This window comes from Catharus ustulatus, chromosome 2 (assembly GCF_009819885.2).
Source record: "Catharus ustulatus isolate bCatUst1 chromosome 2, bCatUst1.pri.v2, whole genome shotgun sequence".
In the NCBI taxonomy this organism is placed as follows: Eukaryota; Metazoa; Chordata; class Aves; order Passeriformes; family Turdidae; genus Catharus; species Catharus ustulatus.
Window position 1 is genome coordinate 4,822,754 of NC_046222.1, and position 21,469 is coordinate 4,844,222.

General features: G+C 46.8%; 1 protein-coding gene across 1 annotated transcript in view; it reads left to right on the forward strand.

Annotated features, from left to right (window-relative positions):
* The window catches only part of IGSF3 (immunoglobulin superfamily member 3), a 91,995-nt gene that overhangs the window by 18,232 nt on the left and 52,294 nt on the right, over positions 1-21,469 (forward strand). Inside the window, exon 2 of the mRNA XM_033051412.1 lies at positions 8,295-8,672. Coding sequence (XP_032907303.1) covers positions 8,295-8,672 — 378 coding nt within the window. The remainder of the gene's footprint in view (positions 1-8,294; positions 8,673-21,469) is intronic.

Here is a 21,469-nt window from a genome sequence, read left to right on the forward strand (position 1 = left end):
TGGGAAATAAAAAAGTGGGCATTGCCTTGTGCATTCCAGCAGGCCACTGTAAATGCTGTTTTGTACTGTAGTGCTTAACCAGACCTGGAACCAGCAGCAGTGACACAAGTCACTAGGGCTTGTAATTCAGTGGGCTGTGAGGAAGAAGAAACTCCTGAGGATAAGGCACAAGTTAGAAATACTGCGTGGGCAATCCAACACTTCCTGCCTGCATACTCCCAATATAAGCAGAATCTGCCAGGGAGCTTCTGCTTGCTTGTTCTTCCCATAATGATAAGGGTAGGGATGGTACTGTGTGTGAAGAACATGCTGATCTAGGAGATGGAAAAGGGCTGCAAAGGTCGTGTGCTGACCTTGGAGAAAGAGAAATTGTTGATTAAATGATTCACAGGACAAGCTCTACCTTAGGTACAGAAAAGAACCGTCCAAATTCTGTGTCAAAACTTTGGTGAATTGCTGGTTATAAGGGATTCTTTTTTCTCAGCATCTTTGCAGGAAAATAATAGAACTGCAATGAGCAGTAGGTGTGTTGCACAAAGATATTTGGGTCCCCAGCAGTCGTTTACAATTGTGAATCTGAACCAGCACAGCAGCCAGCTCAGTCTGTCCCTGGTGCACCAGCATGTGTTGTTACCTTTTACATCCAGGTACATCTTGTGCCATCCAGTGCTTCAAAGCCCTTGTGAAGTAAGGAGGCTGAGCACCATGAGCTGCAGAGCTCAGGGGTCTGTGTGCAGAAGGACTGCCCAGCCATCCTCCTTCCTTTTATTGCGGGTATTGCTCTTTGTTCTGACCACAGGCGTGTCTGGCTGGCTTCTGGATGCTGAGTACTTTGACTTTTCAAAGTCAGGCTATACGAGATTAAAGAGTAGTTTCAGGCTTCTGTGCAGCAAAGTAACTTTAAATATACTTTCTGGTGGGATGATTGAGAACGATAGAACTGTAAGAGCAGGGTGATCTTATGTCGTGCATCCCCTGGGGCAGGTTCATCTCTGCCTTATGGTATCCTCCATGAGTGTCTATTAGAGGAAGCTGTAGTGTGAGATGCCTCAGTCTCACAGAGCAGTCTCTCTAGTGCCTCACTTTCCTAGCTTCTGGGAAATGGAGCATTTAGCTAGCACCCATGACCAGTCTGAATCTCTGCTTTTCAAGTCCAAGCCTGTTGTTTCTTGTCTTTGCAGAGTCCAATGTAGATAACGAATTATTATTTCATCCTTTCAGCGTTTTTAGAAGTTTAAAGGTTGTAGTAATACAAAAACCTTGATCTGTGGCTCAAGAATATGCTATTCCGAGGTGGTGTTAAAACTTAGCATATTTTAACATGCCTAATTGTAGAACAGGGAAGAAGCATTTAGAGGAATGTGACATCCATATAGGATGTAGTTTGCTTAAAAAAGGTGGGGGGAAGAAATCACAAGGGCAGATCACATTTCACACTGTGCATCTGCAGAATACCAATGCCATCCTAGGGAAAATAAGGAAGTCTCCTGTCAATATAAGGGCCAGATCTGAGAAGAACCAAAGGATGTAAAATGGCTCTGATCTTGGCAAGGGGGTTGGACGTCTGGCTGGATGCATAATTATAGCAGAGGTACAAGACCTCTTTTACAGTCAGAACTTGGGAAGCTAGTCACAGGCCACCACAATCTATGGTGATTAAAAGAAATGTCATCTCTTTCATATTTATTGAAAACATTTTTCTTAAAAGACAGTAAACATCTGCTGTGGAAGCGAGCGGCTGTGAGACGGAGCAGCGAGCGGAGACGAGGGAAAGCAGTGGTGTTGGAAGAACAAAGAGCTGCATTGGCAGCTCCTGTCTGGTCTGCCCATGCTTTGATATTTCCCCTCTGATTCTGATATTTCCATACCAATTATTGTATAAATTGCTCCTGGCTGACCCCGCCACTTAGCCATCCTTAGTTGGCTCAGCAGTGGGAAGAATTTGAATGAGGAATGAATGTCTGGATGAGTTGGTTTAGGAGAGATGGTCCATGTGCTGGGAGCGGTGGGATGGTGGCAGGAGTGGAGGAAGAGGAGGATAGGGGATCAGGCATCCTTTTGGTTGCACCATTTAAACATTAAAGCAAAAGGGTTGAAGGGTAGGGACAGAGTTGTTCTGCAGGTGGCTCCAGCCAGCCTTTCAGTATACTGAGATCTCTTGGCATGAGAAAAAATACACCAAGAGAACACTGTATTTCCCCAGAATAAGGCTTTACTGTATTGAGGGAATGGTGGGGGCTTACCACATGTTTTCTTCTGATAGCATTGTTTTTTTCCATCTGGCAGCAGGTTGCAGTGTATGGTGATCGTTCCTGCTGTGAGTCATTTATGCAAAAATCAAGCTCAAACCTAATTTTGGTTGTGTGCCTTAACAGGAGACTTCACAGAATAGCAGGTGTGTGTTGCTAAAAGATTTGTCTCTGTTTTGGTGTTGCCTGGTGGGGCAGAGTCTCCCCCAGAGATTTTATTAGTCTTCAGCCTATGGCAAAAAGAAATGATGATTGCTTGGGGAAGTGTTCTCAGTGTCTGGACAATGGTGAGCTTGGAAGAGCCTTCTTGAAATGAATTACTGCTTTGTGTGTGTCAGCCCTGCTGTGGAGTGCAGAGAAAAAGCAGGGACTAAGAAATGGACTGGGTTTGGCAGGAGGTGTCTACATCCTCTGTGGGTGACAGAAGGGAGAGAGGAGGGGCCATCCCCTGGGAAGGCTTGTGCACGAGTGAGACTGAAAAAATAATCTGATTTGAGGGGGAATATGAGCTCGGAGGATGCTAACTGTCCCCGAGTGATTCACTGGAAGCACAGTCCTGTGCAGGGCTCAGTGCTCCTGCTTTGGGGCAGGGGAGGCAGGGCACTGAGGAGGGCTGATGCCACAGCCTGCAGCTCCTGGGCAGCAGGAGTGAGTCTGCTGGCACTTGTCTCACCTCAGACAGCACCATCCCATGCATTGGAGCACAGTGGCCAGCTGGGTGGTCAGCGTGGGCTCCTGCAGGTCCCCTGCCCCTCAGACCTGCAGGAGGGCAGCAGTGGCCACAGCCTGTGGTGCACTTGCACCTGCTCTTGGGTTGAGCTTGCCCAGAGCATCTCTGAAGCTCAGAGTTAGATACTTTAGCATAACTGCCCTTTAGCACTTATGTCTGAATTGTCTTCATTACTGGGGACTTTCTGCCAGGTCCTGTGGTCTGCCACAGATGCTAATTTGTCATAGCCAAGTAGGATTTATCCTTCCCTTCCCCTCCCCTCCCCTCCCATGTCAGTTCTAAGGATGTTTTGAGAGAACCAATTTGGTTGTTCAGAGCAGAAGTAGTCATGCTCTCAGAGAAGAAGCTGAAATGGGACCTTTTTTAGCTTCTGTTGCAGTATGACCAAGGCATAGTCTGCAGACCAGATGTGACCCACCCTGTTGAAGAATACAGTCTGCAATGACAGGAGTTGTGAGGGGGCACGAGGACACCTGTGCCAGTTGAGTGAATCCTGCACCTTGCTCAGCATCATGCCTCAGAAAGCTGTAGGCAGGTAGCTGTGCTTTGGGAGCTTGTTTTGGGAGCCTTACCAGGAACCTGATGTGGTTTACCTGTTTAGTTGCCCTCTTTCATGTGCTTGTCCCACTCATATTTTGACCCATGTAAACTTTTTCCATACCCACTGTATCCTTTAGCAAGGGCATCCACAGGTCTGCTATGTACAGCTGCAAAAACTGCCTCACTTATTCTAAACCTGGATCTGACCAGTTTTGGTTGATGGCCCTTGTTTTTTAAACTAGAAGACATGATAAACAGTCAGATTCTTGACCATCCTTGCCATGGTATATATATTTGTAAAAAAACCTTTACCAGATCCCCTTCAAGTCACCTTTTTTTTTTCCTCCAGACTCCATTATTTCTGACAGAGAAGCCATTCCCTAGTGTTTATCATCGTTGTTGCTCTTCTCTTGACACTTTCTCAGCAGTGCCTGTAAGTTGAACAAACAATAGCGACAACAACAAAACCCAGATGTGTGCTGTGTGTTTGTGAAAGGGAGAGGGATCTCCTTGGAAATGTTTTCTGTCTAATAACTGTAGTCAAAGCAGTAATTTCTAAAGGAAATTTAGGATTAGTATTTTCAGTTATTGACAAATAGTACTTTAGAGCTTCTCAGTGAAGGAAAGCTGCTGTAAAGCTACAGGGGTAGAAATATCCCCTCAGACTATGTAATCCATTTGGTGTTCAGCACTGTGAGCCCTGGTGCTTATAGAAAACATCTATACCAGTGTGATATCTATATCAAGACTTGCTGTCTAGTGATTAGAGACCCAGGATAATACTCATAGGAGCTCAAGTTTCTCCTTCAGATTAAATTACTACTGGCAGTGATTATTGATATCTAAGACAACTTGGTGCAACTGCAGCAGTGCTTTTGGATGTGGTGCAGACATAACCCATATGGTCTGAGATGGGGAGAATATTTGTGCAAGAGGCTCTACATCATGCTGTCATTAGTTTTTATTTATTCTTTTGATCTGTCAATGCTGTGGCAGAGTTTCTGTGTGCTCAGGCATCCTTTTATTACACCCACCTGTCCCTTGCAATAAGCCTTGAGTCGATGTTCTCAGCTAAAATTTTACACACCTATTCTTCTGAAAGGGGCCTGAAGGTCCACATCCTTCCCAGAGGCTAAATGTTTGGCACTTTGTGAAATGGGGCATCTTCAAAGTACTTCAAATCAGGCATCTGAAATGACCAGTTGAGTGTGGAAAACCTGAGCTCAGCGTGTCTCCATGGAAAGGTCAGATCTTGCCAAAATCATCTGAGGTTGCTGTGAGGATTTTGCAAAGACACAGTGTACTCAGAAGCTGAGCTGCAGCACTGCTGCTCCTTTCTTGCTCCTTTCTTGCTCCTTTCTTGCTCCTTTCTTGCTCCTTTCTTGCTCCTTTCTTGCTCCTTTCTTGCTCCTTTCTTGCTCCTTTCTTGCTTCTCTCTTTCTTGGAGAAGCATTGAAATCCTGGCTGTGATGTGACAAGGGAGACTGACATAACATTTTTCTCTTGCCTTTCCCGTGCTTTTCAGAGCTATTTCCCATGACATTTGCAGTGGCTCTGCTGGGTGAGCAGAGGTTCTGCGTCTGAGGTTCCTGGGTGCTGCACTGTCCCTTGCTGCTTCAGTTTAATCACCTGGCTGCACATCCCCTTTTGCCACTGCTCTGATCCCCCCTGCATCTCCAGGGCTGGGGAGATGGGTAAGCTCAGAGCTGCCTGGCTGTTGTTTGGCTTGCTCCAGGCTCAAAAGACTGGCAACAATAGCCCTGATCCCTAGGGGATAAGGATCAGGGAATGGCTTCCTCTGTATTGCATGGGATTTGCTGTCTTCTGGAAAAATACAGATGCACGAACCTATAATTTCTTATTAATTTTAAAGTAGCACTTGGTTCGCTACCTCCTCCCTATCAGCCCTTGTGTTGTCAGTAAATTATATTGGATTTGCAATTAAAAGCCAGCTGTGCCAGTGCAGTACCAGCCAAATGCCACCATCACTGTCTCCTGGGTGTCCTAGGGAAGGTGTGGAGCACACAGCTCCTCCTGTAGTGAGCTCTTCTCTCACTTCAAGAGGGAATGATAAGAGTTTAAATGGGATCTCAGGCACGTTATTTTTGTTAATCAGAGCACTTGCTCACTGAGAAATGCAGCTCTCTTCTTAATACCCTGTGTCATGAACATAGCAATTCCCAGAGCTTGCAAAGTGCCAAACATCATGCATAAGGTAACTGAGCACATCATGTACTGGTGAATGTCTGCCTCAGGCTGATTGTTTTTCTTCTTTCCTTTCTTGATTAAAATAGTTTTGGAGAAGTATTTCTGCTGCTGCTATTTGGGATTTTTTTAAAGTGTTGAAAAGCATTTGTGCCCACCTGTGTTGGAGCAGGAGCTTGCAACCAGGCATAGGGAGCAGCACTGAGGATGCACTGCTCCCTGCTCCTCTGGAGATCCAGCCTGTTCATCCAACTTCTGGGACAGCAACCTGCTGCCAGTTGTAGCAAAAGCCTGACTGCTTTGTCCTCTATCCATACTAGAGCTGGGCAGGACTTTTTCTGCACTGTCTTCTTCTGTCCCTCAGCTTCTTAGGCTCCTGGAGCCAGAAGAGAGAGCAAAGAGCTCTTTGACTCTTAACTCTCTCTTCACTTTTGGGTGCTTTAGGAAGGAGGAGGAATGTAGGAAGTGGGTCTGTTCAGAACCTGGAGGAGGACTCCAGGCAGAGTTACAGTGAAGGTCACTGGCAAGGGAAGAAGGAAGCCCATGTTAGTGCTGGCTGTGAGGGTGGAGAGATTTGACATCTGACAAAAATCTGTGCTGTGGGTCCCTGGGGTTGTGGTCTTCCTGTGAGCTTTGGAAAGTCTGATACCCATCTCTGATAAAATGATATTTTTTAACTAGCTAGCTGGGAAACTCCTATGTAAAAATCCAGCACCGTGTTAAAGTCCTGATAAACAAAGTTGTGCACGTAGCTGAGAAATACCTGATTGAGTGTTGTGTGTGGAACTTTAGATTCCTACCACTGCACATTTGCCTTGTGGTGCAATTTTAATTGTCATTGCAGGTGGGATATGTGTATAGGCTACATGTGCATACAGAAATTGGATTATGGGCTGTCTTTAGGTGTGTAATAAAGATCTTGTCCTTCCTGCTGCTTTCAAAACACTTCACTTCAAAGGCTGTAGTATTTGCTGTGTCCTTTGGCCTTTGTGGGGTGAGAAAAGAGGCTGCCTGCACCTTATATGTTAGTTGTCTCTAGCAGTATCTTTCCCCAGGATGAGGAGATTGGTACAGCAAACAGTGGGGGAGTGTTTGCCTCTGTTGTTCCTCTCCCTGTTTGTTTCAAATGTGCTAGCTTTCCCCGTCCTCCCCTTAAATCACATTATTTCATAAAGAGTAAAAAGAAACATAATTTGGAGCAGCAGCAAGCTGAGCCCAAGTTAATAGTTTGAATTGCGCTCCATCTGTTCAGCTGCATGCCCTGATGGATGTGCTGAACCCATTTTTCACAATTTGTTTTAAGCTGCTAAGAACCATCTCTCCTGGCTCCAGTCCAGGCTGGCTGTGGAGAAAAACTTTGTTTCTGGACATCGATGTTCAGAGGGCAGGATTGAATCGATAAACCCCAGCTTCAAGGCTACCTCTTCACTTGCAAGATACCAGTTTTTGAAAGCTTAAATTCTTCTCTGGACTTGAGCATTGTTATTGAAAATTAGAGGGGGGGGAACCTCCAACATACACACGCAGAGAGAGGATGAAATTTGCAAACGTGATTATGCAGGACCTGCTCTAAATCGGCTTATTGCTGTTTTCTGATGGCAAGCAAGCAGTCACAGAAGCCAGGGTGATTGGCCTTGCCATGTGTGCATGCTGCTGGTAACTCAATAACCGATGAACACCCACCGTGGTCTCCAGACCTCGAGCCTTTGATGCAGCAACAAACAAGATAGATGGCTGTAATTTATCCGGCCCCTGGAGGGCTGTGCTGGTAATGTGCCATGAGCCCAAGGGCCAGCCATCCATAATCTGTGTAAAAATCCAGCGGATGGCCATACTGCGGGGCTGTCTTTGTTTTGTGCTGCACATGTTTGTGTGTGTACAGCGCACAGCACTGGGCTCTGGCTCCAGCAGCCAGGGGCACTGAGCTTTACTGTAATGTGCCCACTCCCTCTGTTAGCTTTAATTGGGTTTGTTATGTACTAAACAAAACCGATTCAAACATGTTTCAGATAGACTTGGGAAGGCAGTACTGGAAACACGATATTTCTCTGTGTGCCTTTACAAGCATAGGAGAGAATGGAGAAGGTGTGCTGGATCTGGGGAAAAAGAATGGGATTTTATAGCAGATGAAGCCTCTGGCAGGTTTGCTGATGGAGGATGAATGCCTGGAGCATTGGACTTGGATGGTCCAGCAACCAAAGGAGAGTGTGTGTAGCCCCTTGGCTTGCACATGGGGTGATTAGAGTTGGAAAGTAAAAGTACTGAAAACAAAGACCTGTCACCTTGAGTTTCTGATTTGTTTCTGTGTGGTGCATTGCCCTTTCACGCCTGGGTTCTTACTGCTTCCAAACAAGGGGTTTATGTTACCTCAAGGCTGCTTCTTCCGTGGGGTGTTTTTAAAACACTTCCATTGAGTCAGCAGGAATTCTGCGATCTGATGTGCCAGCTGTAAAATGGGGTGTGAGGACTTGATTTGTCCAGCATGGCCATGGAAGGGCGAGGATATATCTGGGTTGTGGGTGTGGGGATTGCCTGCTGGTCAGTAACACCGGGCTCCTCTCCTCCCACAGGCATGGCACTGGCCCAGCGGCAAGTGACAGTGCAGCAGGGCCCCCTGTACCGCACGGAGGGCTCCCACATCACCCTGTGGTGCAAGGTGAGCGGCTACCAGGGGCCAGCAGAGCAGAACTTCCAGTGGTCCATCTACCTGCCGTCGGCCCCGGAGCGGGAGGTGCAGATCGTCAGCACCGTGGACCCCTCGTTCCCCTACGCCATCTACACGCAGCGCGTGCGCGGCCGCGGCATCTTCGTGGAGCGGCTGCAGGGGGACGCCGTGCTGCTGCACATCACCGAGCTGCAGGAGCGCGACGCCGGCCAGTACGAGTGCCACACGCCCAACACTGACGAGAGGTACTTCGGCAGCTACAGCGCCAAGATGAACCTCGTGGGTAAGCTGTGGTGTCGCATCCCACCCCTGTTGGGTTGTTTTCTTTAAAGAGCAGAGCAGTTGTTAGCTGCTGGGACTGAGGCACTTCAGTCTCGAGAGGCAAAGAATCACAAGTGTTCAAAAAGTTTTCAGCACAGAGTCCTAATGGTCCTGGAAAGCTGATGTTGCTGTGGCAGCTCCTGTCTTCTTCTGGTGAGGATGATAGTGGTGAGGGGAGAGAAGAAAGAGAGAGCAAGAGCAAATCTCTCCCCAGTTTTATACACAAATTACCCAACAAGCTAAAAACACAAACTCTAACCGTTTCTTCTTAACCTATTAGAATTCCAGTTTCTTAGCACACCAGGTTGTGTATAAACTACGCATATGGGCTATCTAAAAAATGTAACCAATATTCTTACTATAGCTTTATTTATAAAACTGTGTTCCTGGACCCTCTATGGAAACTTATTTTTAACACTAGTATCTAGGACTATGTTTTTCAGCCTTCACTGGAACTTGCTGATTTCCTCAGAGAGACCTCTGTTTTTTCTGATTCCATCATTCCCCATGTGCAGTGGCTGTCAGGTATAAATGCCGTGAGGGAGAGCTGGAGCAGAGAGGAGGTGGCACAGTGGTGTGAATTACAGGAAATCAGGGTATAGAGGCACAAGAAATGGCAAGCTTTCTTCACTAAAATGAGACCCCAGGCAGAGGAATGTTTGAAGCCATGGCTGAAAGCAAGGGGGATGTGGAACTGATTTATACAGAGGGAAAGGAGCAGGGAGTCTGTGTCAGATGGCACAAGTCACAGACGAGAGAACTGCTTGCCAAAGGTGGTGAAATAACTGAGCAGGAAAGATGGGAGTAGTCATGAGCAGCACATAAAAGGGAACAGGAGAGATGGTCATCTTCAGATTCTTACAGCAGTGCTGAATACATCCTGAATCCAGTGAGCAGATTGAGCTGTCCGTAGATCAGTGTGGAGAAGCTGGTTTGGGACTTCTATTTTTTTTGTTAAAAAATTGAAAACAGATACTTTAAAATCTGGAGTATGTCCATGGCACCTCTTTGACTGGAAGATTTGACCTTTTCAAGCTTAAGCTTGCTTTCTGTATCTCAAAACAGCATTTGAAGTGTCTAACTTGGCTAACAGCAGTCAAACAGCTTCCATCCAAGTCTTTGGCTGAAAGACCCCTAAAAGAGCTCCTTTGCAGCACAGACACCCCTCTAGCAAATTCAAGCCCACGGACAGCAAGCAGGCTTGCTTTCCTTAGGAGGTGTCTGTGAGCCTGCAGCTTGGAAACCACTTTGGCCTTTTCCAGCCCATGGTGGTGTTGCTGGTTTAGGTTGTGTTGACACAAGAAGCCCAGTGTGAAAGGAGCCACGATATTATTTCAATCACTACAGCCTTCCTTTGGGTTGAGCTTCTTGCTTCCAGCTTGTGTGGCCCTGGCCTCTTTCCTTCAGAGGTGCCAGCCCACCCACTCTCGCAGGTGAAGCTCCACAGCAGGGGTGTAAGTGCTTATTTATTTAGGTGCCTTTTTTGCCATCTGATATCCGTGAGTAGTTGGGGAGTAGATACCTGAGTATTTTCTTTTTTATTTCCAGTTCTGTAATTTGCTTTAGGTGTCCGGATTTGCAGTTCCCACTGCAGTTTAAACAAGACTGAGTCAGAGCTGCTGCTGTTAAATCACCTTGGGGAGTGAAACCCATTGAAACCAACACCCTCTGAAAAAACGTGCCTGGGGTCGGGGTGGGGTTGGATGGGTTCTGGGTTGCTCTGCCAAAGAGCTGGAGCTGAGCACAGTCAGCACATCCAGTGGCTGGGCAGTGGGGAGCTCCTCCACTGCTCTCCAAGAGTCTGGGGAGCCAAAGCTGTTTGATCTGTTTTTGCTCTGTCCTTCCCTTTCCACAGCTACAAGCCCGTAAGATTTGGGATTTAGACACCCAGTAGCAGAGCTTGGAGGACATTGGCTTTGGGGCTTACATGTGTCAGAGACACTGAAGAAAATTGATCTAAAGTAACTTTTAATGGATTAGTTAAATCACATTATGCCCCTTCATGGATACTTGCGCTCAGGATTTTGGGCCCGAATTTGGTTTAGCTTAATTAATTTCTGAAAACTCACTTTGGAAAAGACTTAGGGTGACTTGCATTTTGAACATGTGCATCTATGTAGGTTCCCTTCTGTGGGTTAGCCAAACTTTGACAGAAACTGAATTTTTCAGAGTGCTCCCAGCAATGACCTGTAGACAGCAGGTCCTTAAAGAGATCCTTCCTTCTGCCTCCTGTTCATGGGATGTAGTGCTGACTTCAACTTTGCTGGACCCTGAAATCCTTCTAGGGAAATGGGCTCCTCTCTGCAGTGCTGGGCAGATCTCCTGTCCTTTCTGTTTTCCTGTTCTTTTAGCTCTCAACTGCAGGTTGGGGCTTTTCAGGCTGGTTTAGTTTCTGCAGACAATATGCAAGAAGAGGTACAGAAAGGAGTTACACTTCTCTTTTTCGCAGAAAAAGAACCAAACTATTACTTTTTTTTCATTCATCCAGTTATGAATTTTTAATTGACTCATTATATTGAGTGGCTCTTTTCTGGCAGCAGCAAAGCCTGAAGGGAGACAGGTTTGTTAGCATCTCTGTTCTCTCCACTTATGTGTGAAGTGGATGGGTTTGAAGCAGTGTTGATTTAGGCTTGCTGCTCTGGGACCTTGGAATTGTTGTGTCCTGTGGTTTGAGGGAAGAGCTGAAGGAGGAGTTTCTCCTCTTTCATAATCCAACCCTGTGGCAGGGGAGCTGGATGGGACACTGGTGCAGCAGCACGTGGGGCTGCTGTCTGCACCGGGGCGTTTCAGCTTGCAGCAGAGCAGCTGGGATGTGTTCTGCTCCTGCCATCTGAGCATTGTTGAAGGCTGTGTCTCCAGGGCTCTGAGGCTGCTAAAAAATAATCTTGTCAGCTTCAGAGACATGCCAGTTTGGCTTGAAAGTACACTTCTCTCCACCTCATGAACAGCAAGCGTGGCTGGTTGTCCCTCTCCCATTATTAGTGTTGCCGCTCCAGATTCCTTTTCCTTCGCTGAGACTTTGGCCATGGTCTAGTACTGCTTTGAGGACCTGATGTCTGTGATGGCCTGGAGTAAGAACTGCTCCCCAGGCACTCTGTGGGGCTCTTATCTGAATTTAGGCATGCAGCACAAGTGCTAATCTCACTGAACTCATGTGGTTCAAAGGCTTTTTGCCATGCAAGCATGTGTATCGAGGCTTAATCTTCTTCACCAGTCTTCCAATTTCCTTCAGTTGCTTCAAAAACAAGCTTTTGTATGTTACTGCTCCTCTTCTCATCCCCCTCTGAGCTGCATCTTTGGGATGGAGTTATGCCTGGGCTGCAAGATGTGTTAGAAAAATTTATAACATTTCAGACTGAGTTTCAGGTGCTGAGAGAGGTGGGGGGGAAAAAAAAAGAGGGGATGCAGCTCTTCAGGATGTTGTGGAACCATAGCCTTGTGATTGATTTATGAGAAAGGATTAGCCTGTGTACAAAGTCTGCAACTCTGTTGTTTGCCTTCAGGTTTCAGTTCCCTGAGGGTGATGCAGAATTGCTGAGGCTGGTTCATGCTCTTTTACTCAGGGTGGCAGGAAAATACTTTGGAAGACCTCATGAGTTGTCTGCCACCCATTCATTTCACACCGGACTCACTGCCTAAGGTAGATGTCCAGGCAGTATCTGCCATCAGAAGAGAGAAGAGGACAGATCTGAAGAGCAGTCCATCTTTGTTTAAATTAACTGCATTGTTCTCTGTATTGACTAAAGAGAGATCCTACATGTTAGACTCAAGCTAGGCACAGTGGCTGATGACTTGCCTGCTCTTGAAGATTTGCCCTATCAGGCTTCTAAGCAGCTGGTGGGAATTTTGACTTTGTGGTTGAATTGGGAAGACACTTGAGTGTACTGAAGAGGGGAGCTTCAAAATTTAAATTGAACTGATTAAATCGTGCATCTGGGGACAATGCACACAATTGTATTGCTTGTTGCTGACTGTGGTATGTGGGCTGTCACTTCATTTTTTTAAGAAATTGAGGACAGAAAAGGATTTTCAGGTGAAGGAAAGCAACATCCCAGAAGCACAGCATCACCACTGACAAGACAAGGTTCAACGTTTTCCAGGTTGTCAGTGGAATTCTCCCTTTTCTTAACTCTTGAAATATGGGCAGAAGAGGAGGTTTCTGTGCAGTAATTTAGTTGGTGGAACTGCAGGAGTGCTATGCAAATGAAGGTGGTGGTTTGTGCTTCTCCTGTTGATGGTAAACTTGTGTTTTGCTGCAGGGTAGAACTGAGCACATGGCAGTTCCTTCAAAGAGCGTGAGTCACTGCAAATTTGTACTCCACTATATCTCTGCGATGAATTGTTTGTGTGCCTGTACCCTTACTTAGATAACAGTGAAGAGGCCCAGGTCTAACCTCTTCAGAAGTTTCAGACTTTTATCTCAGTGTTTTTTCATCTGTGCTCCCAAAAACTTTGAGATCTTTTTCAGAGTAAGTGATTTGAGGGAAGAAATCAAGCTTTGAGGTTTTTCTTAAACAGGTTGTGATAGAGCGGGAGGAAAGGTTTCAAAGCACTTGAGGAGGTGGCAGCTCTTTTAGTCTTTATTTTGGGGGAGGCAGCTGTACAGCATCTGTCCTAAACAAGTTAAAGCAAAAAAATTGAAAGGAGTTTGGATGGGAGGAGGCCACAGTCCCCACAGGCTGGGAAGAGGCAATGTCAGTGCAGACTTGAGAAACAAGGAGCACTCAAACCCAGCTGCCTTTGCAGCAGGCAGGAGCTGCTGTGGAGCTGGTGTAGTGCCTGCAGGGATGGTCACCAGGACCTTCTTCCAGCCAGAGGGCAGAGAGGCTTCATGCTAGCTAGGTGCAATTCAGTGGCTGCTCTGCCAACCTGGTCACACTTTTGCTCTCTGCTGTTTCTCACTGGTCTCATCCTGCCTGGGTGGGTTGGTGCCTTGGCCCCTGCCCTGCTGTCCTGTGTCCTGCATTACCTGTGATGGCTCCCAGGGGTTCTGTGTGGTTTTTTTGGCTAGTATAGCCCCATTGTGGTGAAGTTCCTACACCGTGCCAAGCTTGGAGTGGTGGTGGGCAAGGGCATTGATGGGATGAAGAGCCATCTGCCTCTGTGGCTGAGGGGTCTTGTCTCCTAATGCTGAGCTGCCCAAGGCACTTGCAGCTCTCTGCAGACCAGGACTCATTCCATGGACACCTAGACCATGCCTTCAGGAGTTTGTCTTCAGGATCCTCTGTGCCCTGCAACTGTGGCATGTAACTGCGTGGCCACCTGCAAGCCTGTGTCTGGGACAGGCGGGACATGTGTAGGTGTAGGACATGTAGATAGGTGTGTCTGAGAGCCTTTGGTGGCAAGGGAGGTGGAAGAAACATTAATGCAGGCCAGACACTTAGCACTGGAAAGAAAGGGGCTGCATGTATCTCAGACAAGCCTTCAAGAGAAAAAAGCAGGTCTCTTTTGTTGGACTTGCCACCAAAAACCTCCAGGATCTCTCTGCTGAGAGCAAAAGAGTGTGTGGCAGGCAACAGAAAGTCACGTCACAGTTTGGATTTGGGAAGCACAGTCTGCTCGTGGCAGCCCGGATGAGAGCAGTCACATCTCTCCATGAGGGGCACATGGACCTCAGTGGCTGCTACTTTATTCCAGCTGCCAACAGGGCTGAAGGTGGCTTTGCTTGAGGCAGGTGTTGGAGAGAGATGGCAATCTCAGAGACGAGGACCTACCAGTTCTGATAGAAGTCTTTGGGGGCTCTTCTTCCTGCGCTGCATTTTTCTTCTTTGTCTTCACCTGAGAGACAGGGAAAAGTGTTTGTCACTGTACTTGAGTGAGCAGCCTGTGTCCTGGGGAGACCAGGCTTTTTGCAGACGAGCAACAACAGGGCAAAAATCGAAATAAGCAGTTCAGCCTGTCCTGAAAGGTTGCAAAGGCTTCATCTCTGGAGGCTTTCAAGACCTGACAGGATCAAGCTCTGAGTGGCCTTGTCTGACCTTGTAGCTGGCCCTGCTTGACCCTGTAGCTGCACTACAGACCCACAAGGTCCCTTCCACCCTGAATTCTCCTGTGATGAGCTACTTGGCTGCATTGCAGAAAGGAACCACTGTCAGGCAGCGTTTTGAAGGGTTGGTGCTAAATAAGTGAGTTTGGAGGGTCAGAGCTAAATAATGGCGTAACATTGATGATCTCAACCAGGTGAGAACGCCTATTTTACATCCCCAAATTCTGTTTTTTAGCTGGCATATTTTTTATATTTCATCTTCTTATTTCTCTAGTGAGGTTACAGAAGTTTGTCTCCATTGCTCTGCTCTGGTGTCTGAAGGTAGAACTTGGAAATCCTATTCACAGATGTCCTAATCTCTCTTAGTCTGTCTCCTTGGCTTGACTGCCTCCATGAAACATGTGTGTGCCTTATCTGGCCAAGCTGTGTGAGTTAACCAGAGTGAGCTGCAGGATTGGTGTTGTACTGTGTGAGTTACATTAATCTTTGCCTGTTTGGGCTGTGCTTGTTGCAGTAATTAGCTCCCCAGAGGAGTAAGATGTCCTTCACTTTCAAATTACCCTTTAACTGACATTAAAAAGGGATTTAAAAAAAAAATCAAATGCCTTCTTATAGGTGGTCCTTTGCAACTAGGCACAGGGTATTTTGCTCTTACTGTCCTCCTTTACATGCCTGATTCTCTCTATAGTAACCTTCACCAAAAAATTGACCTGTGCTCCTCTGCTTTCTCTTTCTGTTCCTGCTATGGATGGAAAGGAATTATTTGTCTGTTGATGGGGGAGGAGTGGGGAGGGGTAAACATATTTACCTCTGGCAGTTCCTGTGGCCACAGCCTGGGGAATTGCACCTGGTTTGTGATGCTACAGGCATTCAGCCCTGTTATGCTGCCAACTTGCTACATGTCCTTGGATATGGCACAATCCATCTCCCTCACCGTTTTCCAGCTGGTAAAATTAGGGATAATAGCACACAAGCCTTTTCACAAAGTCTAAGCTAAATAATTGTGATGGGCTTTGAGCTCCTCAGATAGCGGGAGTTAAAAACAAAGGCTTATATTTCAGCTCTGCCTGGTAATAATGCTGAATGGGATTCATCTCCTCTCCTGCTTAGTCATTTCTGCTGTCTTGAAAGTGTAGCTGCCTAAGCTCACCCAATTTTCCCCCAGCAGGAGCTGTGAGGCTGATAGGCACTGCCAGACTGGGGGGCCGGTGATCCGCAGGGACGTGGGAGCCCGGCACAGGCAGCCCTGTGCTTTAGTCATGTACAGTCTGGCAGTGAATTCCATGGGCTGGTTATTCCTTGTGCTTCCCAAACCACTCTTTTGTAGGTACCAGTCGTGTTAGAGCTGATGGCTTATGACAGAAATCTCTGTGCATGTCCTCGCATATGGGACAGGGCTCACTCGTTTTTGTGTCTTTATCTCATCCCTTGTTACTGTATTTTTCTGCTAAACACTTCCAATTATTCCTGTTTTCTTGCAGTATGCCATCCTCTATTCTTTCCTGTTGGAATTGCTTGCCTGATTTTTACTTTCTTATTTTTGTATTACATTGCATCACTTCTGTACCTCTGAATATGCAGGAGAAATGGAACAAATTGTGGGCAGACTGTGCCTAAAAAAATGGGCAATCCATTGTATCCACTCTTTTGTTCCTTTCTTCAGTTTTTTCTTCCCCTCCCTCGCCTTTCTGCCCTGTCCCTCAAAACCACGAGCAACTTGGTGGCATGACATGCTTTGTGGGAAGGGCTCTCAGTTTGGGAACTGATTCTTTCTTTTTTTTAATGCCATCCACCTACCCGTTTCTCAAAAACCTGGTATTAGATACATTTGGAGCACATCACTGTATTCTATATATTTTTTCCTATGTTGTCTCGTATAGGAAAAGGTTTGAGGCAGAGGTACTTTTTAAAATTTAGCTAGCATGTGGAGAACAATTGCAATAAGAATATGTGTCCTTTTTGGATGTATCTGTACACTTGTACCGATTTTTTTTGCATTTTAAGAAAAAAAATATTCTAAAAAGCATTTCTAAAAATGTAAATTAATACAGCCTCAGGCAATTGCACAGTCCCCTGCTTGAAGATCTGGTCTTGTCTTTAAAATGAGCCCTCTTGCTTCTTTCTACATCCTTTCCTTGTCAGGAAGGCAGGCATGGAATCCTGAATGCTGACTTGCCTTCAGACTGTGAAGAGCTGCAGTGTTTTGCTTGGCTGGGTTTCTGTGCAGCGCTGAGCCTGAATGGTAACATCAGGCCAGTCAGCTAAAATGGTCTTTGAAAACTAAAGCAGTCTTTGCTGAAAAAACCTCTTTTCTGAAGGCTCTGAGTGGTGCCCTCCAGTCTGCTCTTGAGCCGTGTCTGGCTCCTCTCAGCCTGATGGGAATGTGGCATTTGCTGTCAAGGATGCTGCAAGGCTTGGGGTCCTCTGCTGCCCTGAAAGGAGTTGCTCAAAACACAACCTTGCTCAGACCATGTCTTCTTTTTGCTTCTCCCACGTGCTTTGCCAGTTCCTGGTAAATTGAGGTGTTTGGTGATAAGAATTGTTGTGTTTTATGGGATGCCTTTCAGTCTGTCCCCCTGAGAAGAGGGATTGGTGGCATGGCTGTTTGTGTATATTGACATAATGTGCTGAGAAGAGATAAAGGATGCAGAGGTTTTTAAGTAGGATAGAAGAGTCTTTAGTTAGAGATCCTGGTGCATTTGCAGACCAGCTCTACCACCACTGGGTTACTCAGCATCCTAGGTTCAAGCCTGGGGCAAAAGGTTGTCTGGTGTCAAAAACAGTTTAATGCTATCTCCATTCCTGAATTCAACATTTCCTCCTAACCTTGTCTGGGCAGCCCCAGACCCTTTTTTCTCCCCAACAAATGTTTGCTTTTTCACTATATGCACAGCTACAAGAAGCTCTGAAGGATAAAAAGAAAATTGCTGCGCACAAAAGGAGAGGCAGAAGGAGCTGGGCTGGGTCGTGCGAGCAGGTGGTGGAGCCAGCAGGCTGTGAAGTGGGATGGGCAGAGCCTGGCACCTGCCTCCTACCTCCTGTGCACTTGGCAGCTTTCTGGGGGCTGGAGGGGAGCTCAGGGACACCCATCTCTTCTTCCTCCCTGCCAGTGCTGGGTACTGAGCAGCCAGCACAGCCTGGTGGCTCGCTGGCATGGGGACCCAGTGTCACTGGCATTGCCTGCTGGCATTTCTGGCAGCCTTTTTGGAGTACCGGGTGGCGGGGGAGAGGCACAAAAGTGTGCAGGTTTCTGTGCTCGTGTGCCTCCAAAGAGTCTCTCAGCGTTAAACGGGGGAAGCGACGACTGCGAGCGCAGCTGGTAACATATGGCACCCGTCCCCAGCCTTGGCAATTGCTCAGTGAACTCTGAAAGTGGAATACGGTCCCCGTGGCTCCAGCCAGCTGCAGCACTGAGAAATTCCGCACCACCGAAAACTTCGCGTTCCACGTCGCTTATTTTTCCTGCTGTGCTTCCCTGGGGAGGTTTTTGCTGTGCTTACTCTTCCTCCCACTCCCCTTTTTTTTCTTTTTTTTTTTAAATTTGTTTTCCCTGGAGGAGTGCTTTATTTGTTCTTTAGTTCCAGCCCCTCAGATTTGGTTGCTCTGCACTTCTGTTGCTTTGCTGCCCTGAGAGGAAGGGGCAGCTGTTTCTGCTGTCGATGCTGATGCTTTCCTGGAGTTCTTTTGGGGAATAAGTAGGTCTGGTGATGAACAGTGGAGTCCCCACGTAGCAGAGGGTGAGTGCAGTGCCCATTGCTCAGCCCTGTGCCACAAAATGCTCCCTGTGGTGTGGATGCACATCATCTTGCTGAAAAACTACAAAGCCAACCAAGTCAAACTGGTGGCCAGTGCAAGCCCAGGATCTCCTAGCAGCATAACCAATCTACATCAGATCCTTTTTGTCATCTCAGATAAGATAATGCCAAACTTGCAATCCTACTATTTCCTACCCCTAGCTCTGATGATTTGGAATCCTTATCTCTAATTAGAGATGCTGCTATTGAGCATCTGGGGAAGAAGGGTTGGGGTAGGGGGAGATGAGGAGATTTCTGTAAGTTTAAGGCTTTGGAGTATCTCTGCCCTGCTTCTGCTGCCCACAGGAGAGGTGGGAAAGGGAAAGCAATTCTTTGGTGCTGTAGAGTTCCATGGCAGCCTATTCCTCCTCCTTCAGCCCAAAGCCCTGGCAGAACTGGCCTTTCTCCCCTCCCTTCAGCTCCAGGTGGTGCAGGGCTTTGCTTTATGTGCTGAGAAGGAAACCTGACCTGCTCTGGGACAGAGCTGCCCCTTGGTGAGGGGAAGTTGGGGAGGGAAATTTTCCATCTTGATTCTGTGCCTGCCTTGTCAGTTTAGCCCTCTAACAGTTTTACAATCTTTATCTGATATAGGTTTAAGAGGATTTCCCTGGGCACAGTGGGATTATTATAAGTCAGAGAGCAGTCTCCAGCTGATATTCCTTCGGCAAGTATTTTTTTCGAGTGGGTTTAAGAGTATTTAATTTAAAACAAAAAAACAACTTTCTGGTTTTTGGTTTTTGGGTTTTTTTTGCATGGCTTGTAAGTAAATTGTTTGTGCTATCAGAGAAGTAGAGCCTGAATAAAATGAAGAAATATATTGTTGCTTTCCAGGCTGGGGGTGGTGGAAGGAAAGCAGCAGCTGGAGGTGGGGAGGGTAGAAGATAAAATAGTAATGTGGTGGGAAACGTAACATTATTCCATGCAGCACTGATTAGTAATACTGCCAAACAGCTGTTTATAAATGGGAAGTGTAATGGGAAGGAGGGCTGTGAGGAACATGAGAGTGCTGCAGGCACTGCTGGGTCATCGTATGAGGAGGGGATGGCTTCTGTCAACCTTTTATCTGCCCCCTGGGGTATCAGGGGCTGTGTGCTGCAGCCCCCAGGAGCATGGGGTGCTGGGGGTGTCCCATCCACCCTCCCTGGCCCTGGTGGGATGGTGCTCAGTTGTTTTTACACATAAAATGCTCCCCCCAGCTTAGGAGTTTTGTGTCACCTTCAGAAAAGAGGAGCAGTGACGACCTTTGGCATTGGGAAAGCTGTGCCTGTAGGAGAAAAATCTCCTTTTGAGCCACATGTGGGCTGTCTGTTTATCCTCTTCCCCCCTCTGGCAGGCTTTATTGATGGCAGACGGCTCTGGGCTCTGGGGCTGGATGTGTGTGCACGCATCCAGAAGTCCTGCTGTCTTAGTGAGAGTCGCCTTCTGGCCACCTGCACCCCGGCAGCATCCCAGTCCTTGGAGTATTTCAGAGGATGCTAATGGAATGGGATTAGCCGCCCCACTTGCCCTTGCCATCAACAAGAGATGTTTCTGGAGAGCCTACAAAGAAAAGCCAGAGCTAACAGGGCAAACCCGAACAAAGGCGCTTTAGAATGCAGAGAGAAGCCTGATTTTTACCCTGAGGAGGCAAGAGGTGGGGCTGCTCTGCTCCCCATTTGAAGTCTGAATGAACCTCTGCCTTAAGGGATGGTGGATGTCTGAGTTGGTGCTAATGGGCTGGATGCCCTTCAGTGTCCCTGCTCTGCCCTGCTCCCTTCCTTGACATTGTGTTTCAACATATTGTGCCCTTCAGGGCTTTATTCCTTGCTACTTGAGAGTTAAAATGATAATTTAGGGCTCTCCAAAGAAATGTAGAGCTAGGGATGCCTGCCCTGGGGAAGTGTGTCATGGCAGGCAGGGTTTTCTGGGCAGGAATGCCTCTGTGCTAGGCACGATGTGCTCTGAGCACTTAACTTTCTTAGACCCTGTCATCCTTCATTTTTAGCTGCCTATTCAAGAGAGCAGGATTTTTATACAGCCATTTCTTACCAAAAGCATTTCCTGATTGTAACTTGTAATGCCAAACGTACTGAGGGTGAGAAGGTTTAGAGGGGTCAGTTTTCTTTATGGCATTGTGCTGCTGCATGGAAACAAAGAGATCCAAAAGCAGCAGGTTCCTTATCAGAGGGTTAATGTTGGTCTCCCTGTCCACTGAAAAAATTGCATCAGCATGCCACAGATGACCACAGGTGCTCTGGCAGTCTGTTGTCACCTTTTGAGCTCTCTCAGGTGTACTGATGCCACCTGGCCACAGACAGGACTCCTTGCAAAGCTGCAGGTGATGGCTGTGCCCCTCAGGTGGCCCACCTGGCACTGTGGCTGGAAAGGGGGAGTGCTGGCCCAGCAGTGTTTACCTGTGGGGAAGGGAAAGTATTGTGGTTTTTGGGGGGTTTTTTGCTAGAGTTGGGATTAAAAGTTCAAGAGACGGTATTTTTTGTTTGGACTTAGATGTTTATTAATTTTTATTTATATTACAGTGAATTCTACAGTACTTCTAGTTAACAAGCTATAAATGGAGACATATCTTTTTTCTCTACGAGGCCTTTTAAGGGCAAATATGTCCAATTAAGAATGGACACCTAAATTATTTTCGCTTTTAACTTAATAACTAACCACTTGTGACTCACAGTATGAAATTTTCTATCTAATTATAAAAGTACCACTTAGATCCATGAAGAAGAAAGACACTTCCATGCTAAAACCTCCATTTTGCTTTGTATATATATATATATTACTATATTCTAAAACCTTTTCCACCATGTGATATTACACACTGCTATGCAAACTACACACTCGTGGTCTCAGTTTTATCACTCGATTTTGGAAGCCTCCACAGCCTCAGGTCAAAAGCTGTGTTTTTGTGGGGGTCACTGCCTGTCAGCACAGAAAGTCTAAAATTCTCAGTGCCCAGGTTCCAACAGAGTGCTTCTCACTTCTGCA